Raw genomic sequence first — 17,784 nt, forward strand, 5'->3', positions numbered from 1 at the left:
GTCAATATGCCTTAGTAAACTAGAGACAGTGAAAATATATTTGTATCTAAGGTAAATAAAATAAGTAAACCAACAGAAAGAGGATGAAGACAGCTTGGCATCTGCACATCAGTCGGAAATTACCTCTGTCTGGGGTGTACACTTCAAAAGAAACACATTTCAAAGGTTTACTAGACTATAAGAAGTGGAGAAAATCCCTTAGTTATCCATCAGTTAGGGGACAAAGGGATCAGCACCTGCTAATTCTGTGAACAGCGGATCCTCCTGCCCAAAGGGCTGGAGATGCTGGAGGCTTGATGTGAGAAATCTGCTTAAGCAAAGATTGTAACTTGCTAAAGTTAGTTTTAGTCACCAGAAAGCGTATTGTTTTGTTTATAACCATACCTGTCTCTTTTTCTCTGGCCGAGTACCACTTAAATCTATGTGCTTAATAAACATACTCGGAGTTGTACTATAAACCATCTCAGTGTTGTGTACCAAGGTAAAAAGTATGCCTTCAGCTGGACTATCAGGCTGGTGGGGGTGTGTGTGTGCGTGCGCGCACGGTCTCTTTGGAGACAGTGGATTGAGTAATTTCTGTGAGTATCTAGTGAGAGGGACTGGACCCTACAGAGACACATCTCTGGGTTCACTGAATGTTACCTGCAAGGCAAGGTTTAGATTGGCAGAGTCTCAAAGAGTTTGCTGGAGAGGCGGACAGACTGGTTTGGCAAGGAGGTGAAATACGAAATACTATTTAAGCTCCAGCAAAGCTCTCTTTTGCAGAGGCAGAGGGGTAACACACTGGCTTACACTTCTGGGCTCCCTGAGAAGAATGTCACAATCAGGTGTTTTTTGTTTGTCTTTTTAAAGAGAATTTAGTAACTGACAGCCCTGAACACAGAAATCTTTTATCCAAAGGACAAATGAGCAGCAGCAGCGCAAGCATCCCCCACAACACCGTGGCCAATCTATCTCATCCCCTTCATTCACATAAACTTTATTAAAAACAAATAGTATATGCCTTATTTTTGTGGTTTTGATAGTGTTTTTTAATTATTATTTTAGAGTTCATTAGCTCAGAGATCAAATGCTCTGCCTTGATCAGTTCTATTATTCTCATTCCATTTTCTGAAAGGATATGCAAGGCGAAAGGGTCAAATGAATTTCTGCTAATTATTCCCCCACCAATCCCTCCCGCAAAAAATGACTTGCAGCAAAATCAGCTTTCTGTACCTGAAATTTACTAATTCCATTAATCTGAGCAAACACCATGTTGTTATCATATAGAGCTTTTGAAATTATGTCCAAAACATCTTGCCACTAGAAAAAACACAATATAAAAGCAAGTCAGTATTACAAATAGCACTGACAACACTAGAACATGAAAATATGACATGACTGTAATATCTTAACCTTACCAATAAATAACCCAGTTATAAAAGGAACCTCTTATGATATGCCTTAAATTAACATTAAACAATTTTTTGGGGGTGTTATTTTTTCTCCAAGAACAATATATTTTAAAAATTGTCTTAATATTAAAGATACAAAGTAGCAAACAGTCCAGCATTCAAAGTGGGCAAACAGAATCCAGAGGAGAGAAAATTAGTGTAAAGAAATAAAGATAAGTTTGAGCAGAAGAGATTTGCAACAATGAAATGTAGTTTTAAAATTTATGAAAAATACTTTGACAGTATCTTTTCTATCTAGTTAAAATACATGTAGAACTGATAATACGTCTGCATATGAATTTTCAGTGTTTGCCCTTTGAACATCTGTAAAATGGGGGATAAGATACTGATCTCCCTTGTAAAGTGCTTTGAGATCAACTGAAGAGAAGTGCTATATAAGAGCTAGCTGTTATTATGATACAATACTTTCCATCTATTAACCATGAGTACTATCAACAATGTCCCAATGACATGAAGAATCCTTCACAATGCTCAAAGAATCAAGTGGATATTGAAAACTACTTACATAGTTTAGTAGCTAAACTGAACTTTGGAAACAGTTATTGGAATCTAAGAATTTGTAGAACACAAAGTAACTTTTAAGGTAGAAAATAAGGTTGATCAATACCGTTGAGAAAACCAAAGATTTAGCCCCTGGATCTTTAAACTGGATTTTCTTCAGAGTCCGAACCACAGCTTCCACTTTGGTGGAGTGACTTCCCTTTGAAAAGGGGAAAGAAAAACACCAGCATACAATAGGATGCAGCAAAACTGAAGGAAACAAAATCACACATGCACATTATATACTGATCTTTCTATTAGCATCTCTTAAATATCGTGCGGTCTCTGTCTTATAGATCTCAAAAGGGATCAGCAAATCTCTCTTACCCAGGTACCCATTTTTTTGGATGGGCCTTACAAAATTATACCAGGAACGTTGGAAGTACTTACCATAGTTTGCTCTTAGACCGTACTCTTCTCGGGGCAGAAACTATAGGTGAAATTCAGAACTTGCAGCATGGGAGGGGTGGGGAAGGTAGGCTAAAATGGCTTTAAGCTGCCTTTGTGCCCTCCCAGTAACGTACTGTTCTGGGAGTTACAGCGATCCCCGCTGTAATTTGGACAGCCCTCTGGATGGCAGTGCTGCCCATAACCTCCACAATACTTTGTGCTGAAATCCAGTACCTGACACAACTCGCCCTCCCCCAGCATATCCACTATGCCTCGGAGGGCTTGCAAGGGGGTCCTTGAAGGATAGCCTATGACAGTCTTGCTTAGTTCCTACATGGGGTGAATTCTCCCCTGGCCAAATTCAGGGCTTTTAGGCGTTATATGACACTTGGCTGGCTAGAGTGGGAGTGAGACTCTCACTCTGTTTTTGTTTGTGTCTTGTACAGCAATGAGTATGCTGTCACCCCTGAAATAAATAATTCTTTAAAAAGGTTATTTAACATAAGGTTCTAGCTATTATTTGTTTTATTTATTTTGATTTATGTAACAAGATTTATGTAGCATCTTATCCAAAGCTCCTTGTTGCTTTTAACAGACATTTAAAGAACAATTACAACAGAAGACCAGCTGAAAACTTAACTGAGCAATTAAAAATTTGAGGTAAACAGTACTCACAAATCCCAGCTCTCATTTAACGCTAACAGATAGGCTTTCCCAAATGTTGTAATGTCAAAAGACTCAGGCTATTTTGGATGAAGTGGAGGGGACAAAAATCTGAAGTTCAGGGCTATTATGGAGAGCACCCTGCCAGCAAGTTCTCCCTTCATTTAAAGAAGAGATCTCCAGCTTGGGTGCTCTGATGATTATAATTGCAGAAGTATGGCATAGGAAGAGATGTCTGTCACGTAGGCATGTTACAAGCATCAAACCCAACACATGAAACTCCATCTGAAAACCAAGAACTAGGGGCAGAACACAGTGAATTTCTTCTGTGTTTGATCCTCCACTGGTATAAGGTTTCTGAGTGAACTTCATAAGAACTTACATGTGTATACTTTATTAAGACCACATCCACCAAAGCATCTGAGCACGAGAATAGCAGTCTACTGAAGTCAAGTGGAGGAAGAATTATGGTGGTATTCCACCCCCCTTTGATTCCAATGTCCTAAATACAATTTTGCTCTGTAGGCCACTCCAAAAGATTCCATCACCAGAGCCAAGAGGAAAGTATACAGGGGACATTCTTGCTCAGGTCCCCTCTCATGAGAAGGTATGGAAGACTGAACAGATTTTGGCCCCAGTAAACACTATAAAAGTCTGATTAATAAATCACTCTCTATAGGTAAAATACAATTTGACATCTCATAGAGAGAGTTCAATGTAGCTGAGAGCATTCTCAGTATCAAATGACAAAATGAAGCCTGGATATCAGCAAAATTACAATCTCTGATTTATTTCTTTTTTCTCTTTTTTTTTAAATTCAGAAATTACAATTTTTAACAATATTATCTAAAATGTGACCATCACAATTAATGAGAGAAAGTAGGTGCCAAGACTTGCAACTAAGTGCATCTTTCCCCTTCTTCAGAACAAAGGAATTAACAGTCTGACATTTTCTGTAGAAAGATAAGGAAACTTCTGACAAGAACTAGAATTATTTATTAATAAACAAAAAGGTCAGCAAATCAGAATATTTTCCATAGACTTCAGTCTGGAGATAATGCAACGTTTTCTCTTTATATTGGAAATGTCAGACAACAACTTCTTGTATACTGTACAGGAGGCATATAAACTAATTTCAGTCATCACAAAGTTAAGTTTCACTAAAATAGATGGGAGTCTATTGCACAATCAGTGATCCACAAATGTCTATGACAGGGTTTCTCAATCTTTTTTTTTTTTGTGGGGGGGGGACCCCCTATGAAAATATTTCAGGCTGTGATCACCCTCCCTCCCAAAAAGTGATGACTCCTCCCGCATACCATAAGAGTTTTCAGCAACACCACCTATGAAGGATCTTCAAAATCCAGATTTAACATCCTCTCTCTTATACTACCTCTCGGCAAATTTAGGTCCCCAGTAAGATTTTATATTCACGAATCCTGCTTCTGTTGCAACCCCCACTCAGTTGCGGCACTAATATTTAATGCTTTTTGCTCCATAAAAAATAATAATTTGTAGTGTCTCAAAACTATTATAATAATACCCAGGCACTTTAAAAAGAATTAGCAAATAGAAATCAGTTAGCAACACCTCAACCAGGATCATGGCAAAATACCAAGTCCCATGACTGCAATGAAACGAGTATTTTCTCATGGCATTTTTATTGAAATTACAGAACTACAATTACATGACCACAGCTCCACTTATCACTGCCAAAAGTCGAAATATGGTTATGTGCACAGAAGCAAATGAAGGAGGGCACTTAAAATATTTACATATTAGAGCTGTTAAGCAATTAAAAAAAGTAATTGCGATTAATCACGCAATTAAAAACATTAATCGTGATTAATCACACTGTTAATAGAATACCATTTATTAACAATATTTTTGGATGTTTTCTACATTTTCAAATATATTGATTTCAATTACAACACAGAATACAAACTGTACAGTGCTCACTTTATATTTATTTTTTATTATAAATATTTTCACTGTAAAAACAAAAGGAATAGTATTTTTCAATTCACCTCATACAAGTACTGTAGTGCAATCTCTTTATCATGAAAGTTGAACTTACAAATGTAGAATTATGTACAAAAATATAACTGCACTCAAAAATAAAACAATGTAAAACTTCAGAGCCTACAAGTCCATTCGGTCCTATTTCTTGTTCAGCCAATCGCTCAGGTAAGTTTCTTTACACTTGCAGGAGATAATGCTGTCCACTTTTTGTTCACAATGTCATCTGAACGTGAGAACAGGTGTTCTCATGGCACTGTTGTAGTCAGCATCACAAGATATTTACATGATAGATGTGCTAAAGATTCATATGTCCCTTTGTGCTTCAATCACCATTCCAGAGGACGTGTCCCCATGCTGATGATGGGTTCTGCTCAATAACAATTCGACACAATGCAGACCGATACATGTTTGTTTTCATCATCTGAGTCCGATGCCACCAGCAGAAGGTTGATTTTCTTTTTTGGTGGTTTGGGTTCTGTAGTTTCTGCATCAGAGTGTTGCTCATTTAAGACTTCTGAAAGCATGCTCCACACCTCGTCCTTCATTTTGGAAGGCACTTCAGACTTTTAAACCTTGAGTTGAGTGCTATGGCTATCTTTAGAAATCTCACATTGGTACCTTCTTTGCGTTTTGTCAAATCTGCAGTGAAAGTGTTCTTAAAATAAACATATGCTGAGTCATCATCTGAGACTACTATAACATGAAATATATGGCAGAATGCAGGTAAAACAGAAGCAGAGACCTACAATTCTTCCCGAAGGAGTTCAGTCACACATTTAATTAATGTATTATTTTTTTTAATGAGCGTCATCAGTACGGAAGCATATCCTCTGGAATGATGGCTGAAGCATGAAGGAGCATATGAATGTTTAGCATATCTGGCACGTGAATACCTTGCAATGCCGGTGACAAAAGTCACATGAAAATACCTGTTCTGACTTTCAGGTGACATTGTAAATAAGAAGTGGGCAGCATTATCTCCTGTAAATGTAAACAAACTTGTCTGTCTTAAGAAGAAAAGGAGTACTTGTGGCACCTTAGAGACTAACAAATTTATTTGAGCATAAGCTTTTGTGAGCTATAGCTCACTTCATCGGATGCATGCAGTGGAAAATACATAGGGAGATTTTATATACACAGAGAACATGAAACAATGGGTGTTATCATACACACTGTAACGAGAGCGATCAGGTAAGGTGAGCTATTCCCAGCAGGAGGAAAAAGAAAAAAAAAACTTTTGTAGTGATAATCAAGGTGGGCCATTTCCAGCAGTTGACAAGAACATGTGAGGAACAGTAGGGGGGAAAACAAATATGGGGAAATAGTTTTACTTTGTGTAATGACACATCCACTCCCAGTCTTTATTCAAGCCTAATTTAATGGTGTCTAGTTTGCAAATTAATTTGAATTCAGCAGTCTCTCGGGGTCTGTTTTTGAAGGTTTTTTGTTGTAATATTGCGACTTTTAGGTCTGTAATCGAGTGATCAGAGACACTGAAGTGTTCTCCGACTGTCTTAGCAATTGGCTGAACAAGAAGTAGGACCGAATGGACTTGTAGGCTCTAAAGTTTTACATTGTTTTGTTTTTGAGTGCAGTTATGTAACCAAAAAAATTTGTAAGTTGCACTTTCATGATAAAGAGATTGAACTACAGTACTTACATGAGGTGAACTGAAAAATACTGTTTCTTTGGTTTTTTACAGTGCAAATGTTTGTAATAAAAATAATAATCTAAAGTGAGCAGTGTACACTTTGTATTGTGTTGTAATTGAAATTAATATATTTGAAAATGTAGAAAAACGTCCAAAAATATGTAATAAATGTCAATTGGTATTCTATTGTTTAACAATGCCATTAAAAATGTGATTAATCTAGATTAATTTTTCTGAGTTAATTACATGAGTTAACTGCAATTATTCAACAGCCCTAATACAGATGTAACATTTTTACCCTCTATTGTAGGTTATTAAAATGTGCTCCTTTAACTATTTCAGCCCTACTTGATTTCATCACATCTGTAAATCACGGGGATGAAATATATTAAATAGTAATATTTGTAAAACACTTAGATTCTTAGATCTAAAACAAAGTATATTATTTTACCATGTGTATTACAAATATATAAGTTACACCTTTATTGACCTAATGGATATTTTAAATTTGTCACAGTGAGACTTGTAACTGTGAAGTTGAATACTAACAAACTATTTTTACCTTCAGCTATGCAAACTAAGAACAATCTAGGAAAAAGTACATAAATTAACTTTAATTTATCCTTAGGGCACGAGGGGAGACTCATACTAAGTGCGTACTGTAATGCAAATCCTGTCTACCTAGTCTGTCTACCTTCCATTCATTCAAGACCATTTCACTGTACTTTAATGCATGATCTTATGTATACAAATTACAATGTTCTCAATACAGAAGAGTACACAACTATGTTCTACTTCTTGCTCATTCTTCATTTTGTTCTCTATGCCATTTACTTGTTTGCATACGGGCTCTGTTTGCCTGGCAATCAGAAAATGTATTTCCTTAATTATTAATATTGTGTTGCAGTGTTTTTTAAAGGTATTTTATTGCTTAAAAGTGGTTATGTGTCTATACAAGTGCACGCTGTAGTTGTTTCAGCTGGGCAAATATTGTTTTATTTTTGTCTGTACCTGTTTTCTGAATGCTGATTTGCACATGGTTGGCTGTGCTATACTGACAGGTCAAATTTAGTGCAGTTTTGCTGCTTGTAGTATTGGTGGGGAAGTGATTCCAGTCTAAGTGAGTGCCTGGAGCAAGCACTGGGCAGCTCACAAGTAGCAATGTGAATGCTCAACCTGTCAAGGGTTTCCGTATTCAGTGCCAGCTTCTTTGCTACTATTTTCTATAATGATTTCAGTGCTATGTTCTGGGTACAGGAGTGAACAACTTTTGGTGCCAACACCTTTGCTGTTGATACGTACCTGGCAGCCATCTAGAATCCTGTTTCCAGAAGTGTGACTAGACTGTTCAAAAAATGTATATCTAAAAAGGGGTTGGAGGCTGGGGGTCTGGATGATACTGTTGGCAGCTCCCTAGCAACAGCCAGCCAATGGTACCCATCCTTGGTTAGGGGATCTGAGATTGGTTAATTCTCAGAATTTCTTACAAGTGTTGGGACGGAGTTGCAGGAGGATGGGGTGATTCCCCAAGTAGAATTAGGCTTCTTTCTGCTCTGGTCTCCACACTGCTGCAAGCCGCAATTTCTCTCTCTCCTTTGTCTTCTGGATTTTATTAGCTGCTTGCAGAATCTGTAACTTGTTGCTCAAGTTATTGGCTGCCCTAGGGATTAGGGTAGGATGCTGCGGGCATCTCTGGACTTGGAAGTGACTGTATGGACACTTATGGTGTCTTGGTACAATTAGTTTGCCTATGAATCATAGGACTGCAGCTTTGGGTGGTACCTTGTCTTGGATGCATGAGTTACATTCCCCTGGGAAGCTGGTGGAAAGGGGATAAAATAAATAGGAGAACACAACTGGTATGACCCTACAGAGGTTGGGAGTTGGAGTGATGCCCCTTTTCTGCGAACTGTGTATCAGTGAATCTTCCTAGAAAGGGCTGGATTTGCCTGGAGGTCCAGGTAATTATGCAAAGTGTTGCCTCAACATTTAGCAGTTGCCTCATCAGCACAATACTTTGGCCTTAATCAGGCTTTGGTATGATGCAAACATGGTTGGTCAAGGAAATGTTACACTCTGGACTAGAGAATCAAAAAAGGGAGGTGGTTTATGACAGTTTTCTCCTCTTTTCACTGCTTCCAGGGACAGGCTGCTTTTAAGAGATATTTTCAGTTAGAGGGTTAATAAAGCTACAGCCCCAAGTCCAAAAGATGATAATTCTTGCCACCATCCATTCACAAGCAGAAAAAGATCATCATCACTCTGCCATTCAGAACTATTACTTGTACAAGAAATACTTAAAAACATAGAATGTCTCATGAGTGTAGACCAATTTTGCTTAGTCAACAGCACCACAGTTAGTGGCACTGTGGAAATAACTAACACAAATAACAGTGGGTAAGTTGACCATTTTCCCCTTTTGTACAGTGTTTATGCAGATGTGCTACAGAACTGCTTCATACCATTTCACTTTCAGAAATCACACATTTACACTACAGAGAGCCTTATAATTAGGAAGCTCTCTCTTCACACACAACATCAAACACTGACAAATGAATTAAAAGCAAATCTACCAAATTCAATCTTTGCAACAGGAAAACTGCCCAAAGAAAATATATTAATTCAACTGAAAGGTCAAAGTGTTTATATACCCAGCTTGAGTAACCATGTGATTTTATTACTGCATAGGTCCTCCTGCATTCCATCCTCATACCTCTCTTTGTTAACATAATTTGTCATGATGTACAAAATTAGAGTCCTTTTACCAATCAGGCAGTGAGTAACTCACTTGTGTAAATGTCTGCAGTTTCAAGGCCTTATATAGTCTTCAGGACAGGGACCATATTTTCCAGATTCTTGACTGATCAGCAGCAGTACAAAGGAAGATAAAAACCTTCAATGAACAGTATCACAGAGATTTTGTAAAATTACCACCACCAAATACCTTGAAATTTGGTAATTTTTACACCTAAAAAAAACATATTTTGCTGCTTCATTGCTTCACTCATCTCTGTGGTTCCACTCTTTCCACAGCTCCTATTTACTCTATGTTTTTTGTTAGTTTTTGCAAACTCATTCTCCTGCTGATTTGAGTGTGTGGCACATCTGTGACACCTAAAAGGAGTGAACGGAGCAGCAAGAGAGTTGAAACTATGGATACAGTACAAAATATCTCAGTCCCTTTGCTGCCCCAGTTTTTTTTTTTAAATCATTCTGCTCTAAACAATCAAGGTACATCATCAACTTGAAAAAAAAAATACATGTGTAAACCACAACCCCTCCGGCCCTCCACCACCACATGAAAGAAACCTGGGTTCACATTTTAAGTAAAAATAAATACCAAATGAAGTTGATTCTTAGTGCCAAAAATAAGTCAGCATTTCCCACCATAATGTTTACAGGAGATGTACCATAGATACTATGTATTCTTGGCTTCCACGCTGGCCATTTGTTATCCTATTGCCCAGCAACACATCTTGCATTTGTTTACATTAGAGTTTAACTGGAGTTAAATGATAGCCATTTAACTTGTGTTAGCTTTAATGTTTGTACATGCTAGTCTGACCAGAGTAATCCACAAACATCTGTATTCTGTTGTGGAATGTCCAGACTAGCATATATAAACAGGTTAACTGACTATCAATTAACCCGTGTTAAAAAATCCCTAGTGTGAGCATATCCCTTGATCAGATGGCAGACTAAGAATAGCTAGAACTTTCCACAGAGTGAAAAACTTGCTAGGATCCCCCTGATGACTTTTGTATAGAGAGTGCCACATGCAATTGAGTGCAGCATTACCACTGTGTGGATAATGCTGTGTTGACAAAATAGAAGAAAGACACTCACTAGAGAAAGTAATGAGAAATAGGACAATCACAGACAAGTGTAAATACAGGACAGATCCCAAATTTTCACATACAGATTGGTGAGCTACCAACATTTATCATGACACTCTACAGGACCATTATGCAATACAAAAAAAAATGACCATTCTTTTAATAAAGGAATAGAGGGGGAACAACTGCATTTAAAAAAAAAAATCTTGCTTGCTTTTGCAACACATGTACTGAAATTGGAATGATACAAAAAAGATATTAGCATGGCTCAATGCAAGGATGACATTCAAATACATGAAGTGTTTCATATTTTAGCTGAACCAAAGGTTATGGGCTTGATGAAGGAATCCTTCAGTGAAATTCTATGGCCTGCATTATGTGGGACATCAGACTGGATGACCTTAATGGTCCCTTCTTGGCCTAAAATATATGAATCTACGAATGAGACCTCCCAGGATATTCCCTTACACTGTTCAAGACGGAATGACATTTACCCTCTCCTTCCAAAACTCCTGGGTAAATACTGTAAATATGGAAAAATATTGTGAAAAAAACTCTACAAACAGAAAACCAAAACAACGAACACTCCCAAAGAACAATCTACCTACTCCCCCTGGTGCCAAGTCATGCCAATTACTTCCATCCCTATATTCACTATTTGGCTTAGGGTATGCCACACTGAAGGTTAATTTCCAGCTCAGGTAGACAATCACATGCGAGCTTTTATCAAGGTAGTGTGAAATAGCAGTGTAGTCATGGTGGTGTGATGGGGCAGCTGCCCGAATCCGTATCCAGGGTCTCTGACAGGATTGTACTGGGGGTAGCTAGCTCATCCTGCTGCCTGTACCACTACAGTTACCATGATATTTTTAGTGTGCTAACTCAATCAAAGCCATTGCATGTATGAGTACTTGAGCTGGAAATTACACCGCTAGCTCCAGGATAGAAATACCCTTAATCTCCTCAGTGAAAACATTACCAAACGACCAGAGTCTCTACCACTTTAAATCCAGGCTCCTCATCCATGTTTTTTCAACCACCATAAGTCATCAGTTTTGTTTTCTTTTTCAACGAGAATTTTATAAAAACTACCATTGTAAAACAAAAATGAATATACTTCTGGCCCAGCAGCCTAGGGATCCCAAAACATTACTTAAAATCCAAAAAAATAAGCCCTCTCCAAACAAACTCATCAGGAAGAGACAAAAATGGCAAAGCAGGAACACACCTTAATAGGGAGATTTCTCCAAAAGCCTTCAACGCAGCTGCACAAGGACTCAGATGGACAATCTCAAGGAAAAAGTGGTACAGAAAGGAACCCTGGACTCTTGGGATAAAGAACCAGCCAGTTTCAACTGCCTTAACAGGTCACACGGCTCAGCAATTACTTTGATGGTAAGCTCTTCAGGGCAGCGACTGTATTTTTGTTGTGTGTTTGTGCCTATCACAACGGGATGCGGATCTATGATTAGGGCTTTTAGGCACTACTGCAATATAAATAATTAGTAGGGTTTTGGCTCCTAAGTGCCTAAATCCCTTTTGAAAGTAAGTCTTAGGTGATGTAATTTTGAGCACAGCAACACCTAATAGCTTTAAAAATCTGAGGCTGTGAGCTTTGTACCCTCAGTAACCTTGAATCAAACCCACTGACTAATCAACAAGCAAAGTAGATGGCGGACGGATGGAGCTGCAGACTCCATCTTTTCACCACTGAGAAAGAAAGCAGCCACATGCTGGAACTCCTCAAAATAATGTTAGGAAGGAATTGAAAGGAGAGTTTTACATGAATCCACTCTAGAATGAAATAAACAGCTGAACCACATAATAAGACTGACCCTGCAAATGCTTACTAGCAGTCATAATGCCTACTACTGGGAGCAGTTTCCTCAACAGCATTGACTGCCTTCAGTGTTCTACAGTTAATGTTGTATATGTTAATCTTCATTCAGCAATGTTTTAAAAAAGATAAAGGAAAAAATATACCTTCTTATCCTTTAAAACCACTATAGTCTGAACAGCAGCTAATCTTTCATGGCTATCCATGAAGTCCATAAACCTAAATCTGTACCAATGAGAGGTGCGGAAACCAGATTCAGGAACAAAATTCAGATCGCTGGTAAATCAAGATTTAGCTGTTTGGTTACAAATTGGTTAAAAATAATGAGGCAACAAATTTTTCCTAAGAAAGTGGAACTCATCTGACTAAAGGCTGCAGAATTCCCTGCCCTTCCTTCCCCCACAAATAAAAAATTACAAGAGATACAGAAGGTAACTACAAAAAGCCAATCATTCAACCATCTTCCAAGCAGGTTGTCCACAGCCCTTTATATGTTCATGAGTCTGTTTTTATAGGAGATGAGATGTTATGGAAATCCTCATTAAAGCGCAATAAAGGCTGTTTCCATTTAGGTTCTGGCCTTCAGATTTTATTTTCACGTGAAAGACAAATATTTATCCAATTTAAAAAAATTATAGTTTTGTAACTCATCTCTAACAGACTTCAGTCAGACATTTAAAAACATCCTTCCAAAACATCTGATCTTTGATGCCATCATATGCGGCATGTCTGTACTTAAAGCTAAAAAAGGTAACTAACATGGATTTTGTGTTTAGGAAAAATTAAAAATGTTTACTTGATAGTTAGCTTCTAATTGTCTAAATTTTTGAGAAGGGAATAGAAGGGAGGACCATATTATCAAAAAGGTGCATGTAAGTCACACCCAGCTGGAATGGGGAAAAAAAACGTACATGCTTATGGACAAACCCAGCTCATGAACATATAGCTTAGGTTTGCATACCAAAATCAAGCATGCACATGCTCTGTTGCCTACTAAGTGTGCATCTCTGAAAAGATTGGCCAAGATATGCTACATATGGCAAATTACCTTCACAGGAATATCGTCCTCCTGGTTTGCAGTCTCTGCAGTGAAGACGTAGGATATTTCTTTATGAGAAGTTGTCTGCCTGCAGATGGCACATTTAATCGAACTTCTGCGGGTGCCAACACTGTACTGCTCTATAATAATAGCTATGCACTCATTGCAGAAGCAATGTCCACATGTCAGCACTGCCCACTAGATAGGGAAATATAAGAGGAACAACAATACAATATAAAACCACTTTCTTCTCTTTATATATACACACAGAAAAAAACTCAGATATATAATTTGGTTAAATTATATTTTTAAAACATTTCCTTACCTTTATGAAAAAAACACTTTAGATTATTAAAACAGAAGGAATTCTAGAAAAATATTTGTATTTATTAGAGTTGGTTGAAAAATTTTGAATTCTGAAGTTTTCCAACAGAAAGGGATAATTCTGTGAAAATTTCCAACCAACTGTACTATTTATGCGTTTACTATTTGCATATCTCTCAGTATAAAAAGTAAAATTTGACAAGTCAGTTTTACTTTTTTTTCAAAATAATTGCCTAGCCAATTTTTTATTTTTGGATTTTGCACTAGAACCAGTTGCAAACATCACAGAAACAATATTTGTTAAATAATAACTGTTTGTAAATCTGTAGATTATTTGTATTGGCCTTCAATTTTGTAAAAGCTTTGTTTTTATAAATCCTGTTAAGAGCAAAAGTCACAATCCTTACTCCAAAAAGAAAAGGAGTTCTTGTGGCACCTTAGAGACTAACAAATTTATTAGAGCATAAGCTTTCGTGAGCGACAGCTCACTTCATCGGATGCATCCTTACTCCAAAATTCATGAAATAATGTTTTAATTTTATGTATATCATTACTAAGTTCCATGTAATGGCACTCCTTTATTTATAAAGAAAGAAAATTGTGAACTGGAGTTCTCAATCTTTTTTAGAGTGTGGACTTTAAGATAATGAAGAATTCTGTTGTGGACACCTTCCCTTCCATTTATGATTGTGCTGATCACCTCCCCTATCAATTGATATCATATGACATCCCTATGGCAACTACAAGAGTTCCTTACAGAAGAGTAATATTTTGTAATAAATAGGGTTTTTTAGCAGATGGAAACAAGGAGGAGTCAACACCATGTGACCAGCCAGCTCGTCTTTGGACCACTAGTGGTCCAAAGACAACACTCATAGAAATGCAGCTTTAAAACATTATATAGACGAAACATTTCTGAGGGCTTGGATAATTCAGAGGATTGAAAAGGGGGCATGAAGCTTTCAATCTAAGGTCACTGGTTAAAATCCATTAGTAGTAGACTGATAGTATGACAGACTATTATGCACAGGCTCTTTCATGGTTTAAGTGAAATGAGTCAATGGTCTCAGTTCGTAGCAGACAGATGTCCATACCACAGATTGTCTTCTTGGGTGGCTGTCTCAGCAAAGGTGGACTGAACTACTATCTCTTATAGAGGTGGTCCCTCCAAATCAGGGCTGAAGCATATTGGCAGGCCAGTGTAGGGAAAGCTACCATTACCCATGCTGTACCTGCACTTAAAGTCATAGGATGACAAATCCCACAAGCTAGCTGCCAAAATAAAACATTTTTCAGTAAATTCACTCCCAAATTCTGGCTTTTCTAGTTCTGAAAAAGAATCTAGATTATTAATATTTATTGTACAAATTGTATTGTATTGTTTGTTTCTGAAGAGGAGGTTAATCACCCTGTGCAGCAAACGTGAAAGTAAGCCGGTCCGGCGTACCGGCAAGAGCCAGTATGCCGTGCCAGACCAGACCGGCTCCCCGCAGTGGCCAGGGCTTTCGGGGCCTTCAAAGCACACCCCAAGCCCCGCTGCCAGAGCCCTTTAGTGTTGACTAAAGGCGTCTGTGTATGCCCAGGTGGCCACCTTACAAGTGTCAATAATCGACATGTTTAGAAAGGCTATCAAGGTGGACAGTGAGCGAGTGGAATGCGTCCGAGTTCCCAGTTGTGGTCGAAGCTTGTGTCATTGATAGCAAAAGGTGTATGCACTCCTTTTTGATAGATGTTGTTTGGATACGGCTGATCCCTTTAATCTTTCAGCAATAGAGAAGAATAAGCCTGGCAATTGCCTGAATGATTTAGTCCTGTCAAGATAAAAGCCTAATGCTCATCTGACATCCAAGGTGCGTAGTGTGGCTTCATGCTGGATGGCATGTGGTTTCGGGAAGGAACGATGGTGGATAGGTTGGTTTAGATGGAGAGAGAACGGTACATTAGGTAAAGAATTTTGGGTGCGGTCATAGCATAACTGTCTCTTTGTAAAAGTCTGTGTACAGAAAGTACACCATGAGAGCACCTATTTTTCCAACCCGTCGGGCGGATGTGATAGTGACAAGAAATGCTGTTTTCATGGATAGGTGTATGGAGGAGCAAGTTGCCATGGACTCAAATGGAGGGCTGGTCAGAGTGCAAACCAAGAATGGGATCCCAACAGCGGGTGGGGTCTTGTATTTGAGGGTAAAGATTTTGAAGGCACTTAAGGAGTCTTTTTGTTAGTGGGTGGGTAAATATGGAATGACCTTCTATCTTGGGGTAGAATGCTGTAATGATGGCCAGATGTACGCTACCAGAGCTTGTGGACAATCCTGATCTTTTAAGTTCTAGAATGTAGTCTAGAATGAGTGGGAAAGGAGTGTTCATTGCTGGGACATGTGTGGTGTTGCAGCAAGTCCAGAATCTTTTCCATTTATGCAGGTAAATGTAGTGAGTTGTAGCATGTAGCTATTTAAAAGAATGTCCTTTACCTCTTCCTAACAAGTTATCTCCAGATCCTGAAACCATGAAGGAGCCATGCCTTCAAATGGAGAAATTCTAGATTCAGATGGAGGATTTGGACTGCATCCTGCAAGAAGAAGTGTGGAGTCAACAGCAGGGTGATTGGCAGAGAGACCATCATGCGCACGAGGTAAGGATACCATATCTGTTGTAGCCATGCTAGAATGACTCTGGCTCGTTCCAACTGTATCTCGTGGTGTACTTTGAACAGTAGAGGAAAGGCATAGAGCAGGGAGGGGTGCATCCCATATAATCAGGAAGGTGTCTTCCAGTAGTCGGTGACCCAGACCCACTCTTGAGCAGAATTATGGACATTTGGCGTTTTCGGGTGTGGTGAAGAGATCTATGTTCGGGAATCCCCAGCAGTTGAATACGTGCTGCAGGGTTCTTGTATCTTATTCCCACTTGTGGTCTTGTGAGAATCTTCTGCTCAGCGAATGTTCTGGTGTCCCGGTAGGTATGCAGCAGAGATGTCGATGCCACATTGAATACATCAGTTCCACAATTTTAGTGCTTCCGAGCACAGGGATGGTGACCTTGCTCCCCCGTCTGTTGATATAAAACATGCAGGTTATGTTGTTCCTCATTACTCTCATGGTCCTTTGTCTGATTAATGGTAGAAAGTGTCGGCATGTGTTGTGGACTGCATGTAATTCTAGGAGGTTAATGTGCAATGAGGATTCTGAGAGGGACCACCAGCCCTGCACCATGTGGGTCTGTAGATGTGCTCCGCAACTGAGTACGGAGGTGCCGGTTATCAGTATCAAGGACAGTGTTGGCTGGAGAAAGGGGACCCCCATGCAGACATTTCGGGGTTCTTTCCACCAGTCTAATGAGTCCTTGATCTTGACTGGTATTGATAGGAGTTTGTTTAGACTTTGTGAGGTACATACACTGTTTGTCGTCATCCCCTTGAAGACAGTGGATGCGTAATCTTGTGCGTTTCACCATGAACATGGCCGCTGCCATATGACCAAGCAGCTGTAGACAAGTCCTGGCAGAGACCTGTTGCCTGGTTCTCATGGTGGAGCTGAGACTGATTATTGCGGAAAATCTCTGAACTGTGAGGAAGGCTCTTGCCTGCATAGCATCCAGCTGGGCCCCAAAAAATTCCAGATGCTGTAGTGGCATCAGTACTGATTTTTGTATGTTTACCTGGAGGCAGGGGTGAAAACTTAAGGGACTTAATGGTACAAAGGATAGCTAGGGTCCTGAGCAAGGTGGGAGGGCAGTTCTAGGCCCTCAGAAGGGGCGGGGATGGGGCCAAACTCCCCCAGCCAGCCATTCAGCACTGCCTGGCCTGCGCCACCCGGGGCCCTAGCAGCAATTTAAAGGGCCCAGGGCTCCCGGCTGCCACTAGCACTACCCTAGGGCTCCGGCCGTGATTTAAAGGGCCGAAGCCCCGGGCTCTTTAAATCACGCCAGAGCCCTGGGGTAGCAGTAATAGCCATGAGCCCCATGGCTCCAGCAGCAATTTAAAGGGCCCAGGGCTCCAGCTGCTGGCACAGTAGCAGTAGCAGTGGTTG

General features: G+C 39.2%; 1 protein-coding gene and 1 non-coding gene across 13 annotated transcripts in view; one reads left to right on the top strand and one right to left on the bottom strand.

The window, feature by feature from the left end:
- SHPRH (SNF2 histone linker PHD RING helicase) overlaps positions 1 to 17,784 on the bottom strand; it is a 141,002-nt gene that overhangs the window by 14,275 nt on the left and 108,943 nt on the right. For 11 of the 12 annotated variants that reach the window (XM_073337550.1, XM_073337542.1, XM_073337547.1 and 8 more), the window contains 3 exons: positions 13,442 to 13,630; positions 2,062 to 2,154; positions 1,216 to 1,302 (listed from right to left, as the gene is read on the bottom strand). In XM_073337550.1, coding sequence (XP_073193651.1) covers positions 1,216 to 1,302; positions 2,062 to 2,154; positions 13,442 to 13,630 — 369 coding nt within the window. Of the gene's footprint in view, positions 1 to 1,215; positions 1,303 to 2,061; positions 2,155 to 7,027; positions 9,581 to 13,441; positions 13,631 to 17,784 lie in introns of those variants that run through there. The other variant, XM_073337551.1, reaches the window with a different exon arrangement.
- LOC140909827 (U6 spliceosomal RNA) lies at positions 10,767 to 10,870 on the top strand. Its single transcript, XR_012158365.1, has one exon. It is a non-coding gene; the product is annotated as a U6 spliceosomal RNA (small nuclear RNA).

Source organism: Lepidochelys kempii, chromosome 3 (assembly GCF_965140265.1).
Source record: "Lepidochelys kempii isolate rLepKem1 chromosome 3, rLepKem1.hap2, whole genome shotgun sequence".
Classification (NCBI taxonomy): domain Eukaryota; kingdom Metazoa; phylum Chordata; order Testudines; family Cheloniidae; genus Lepidochelys; species Lepidochelys kempii.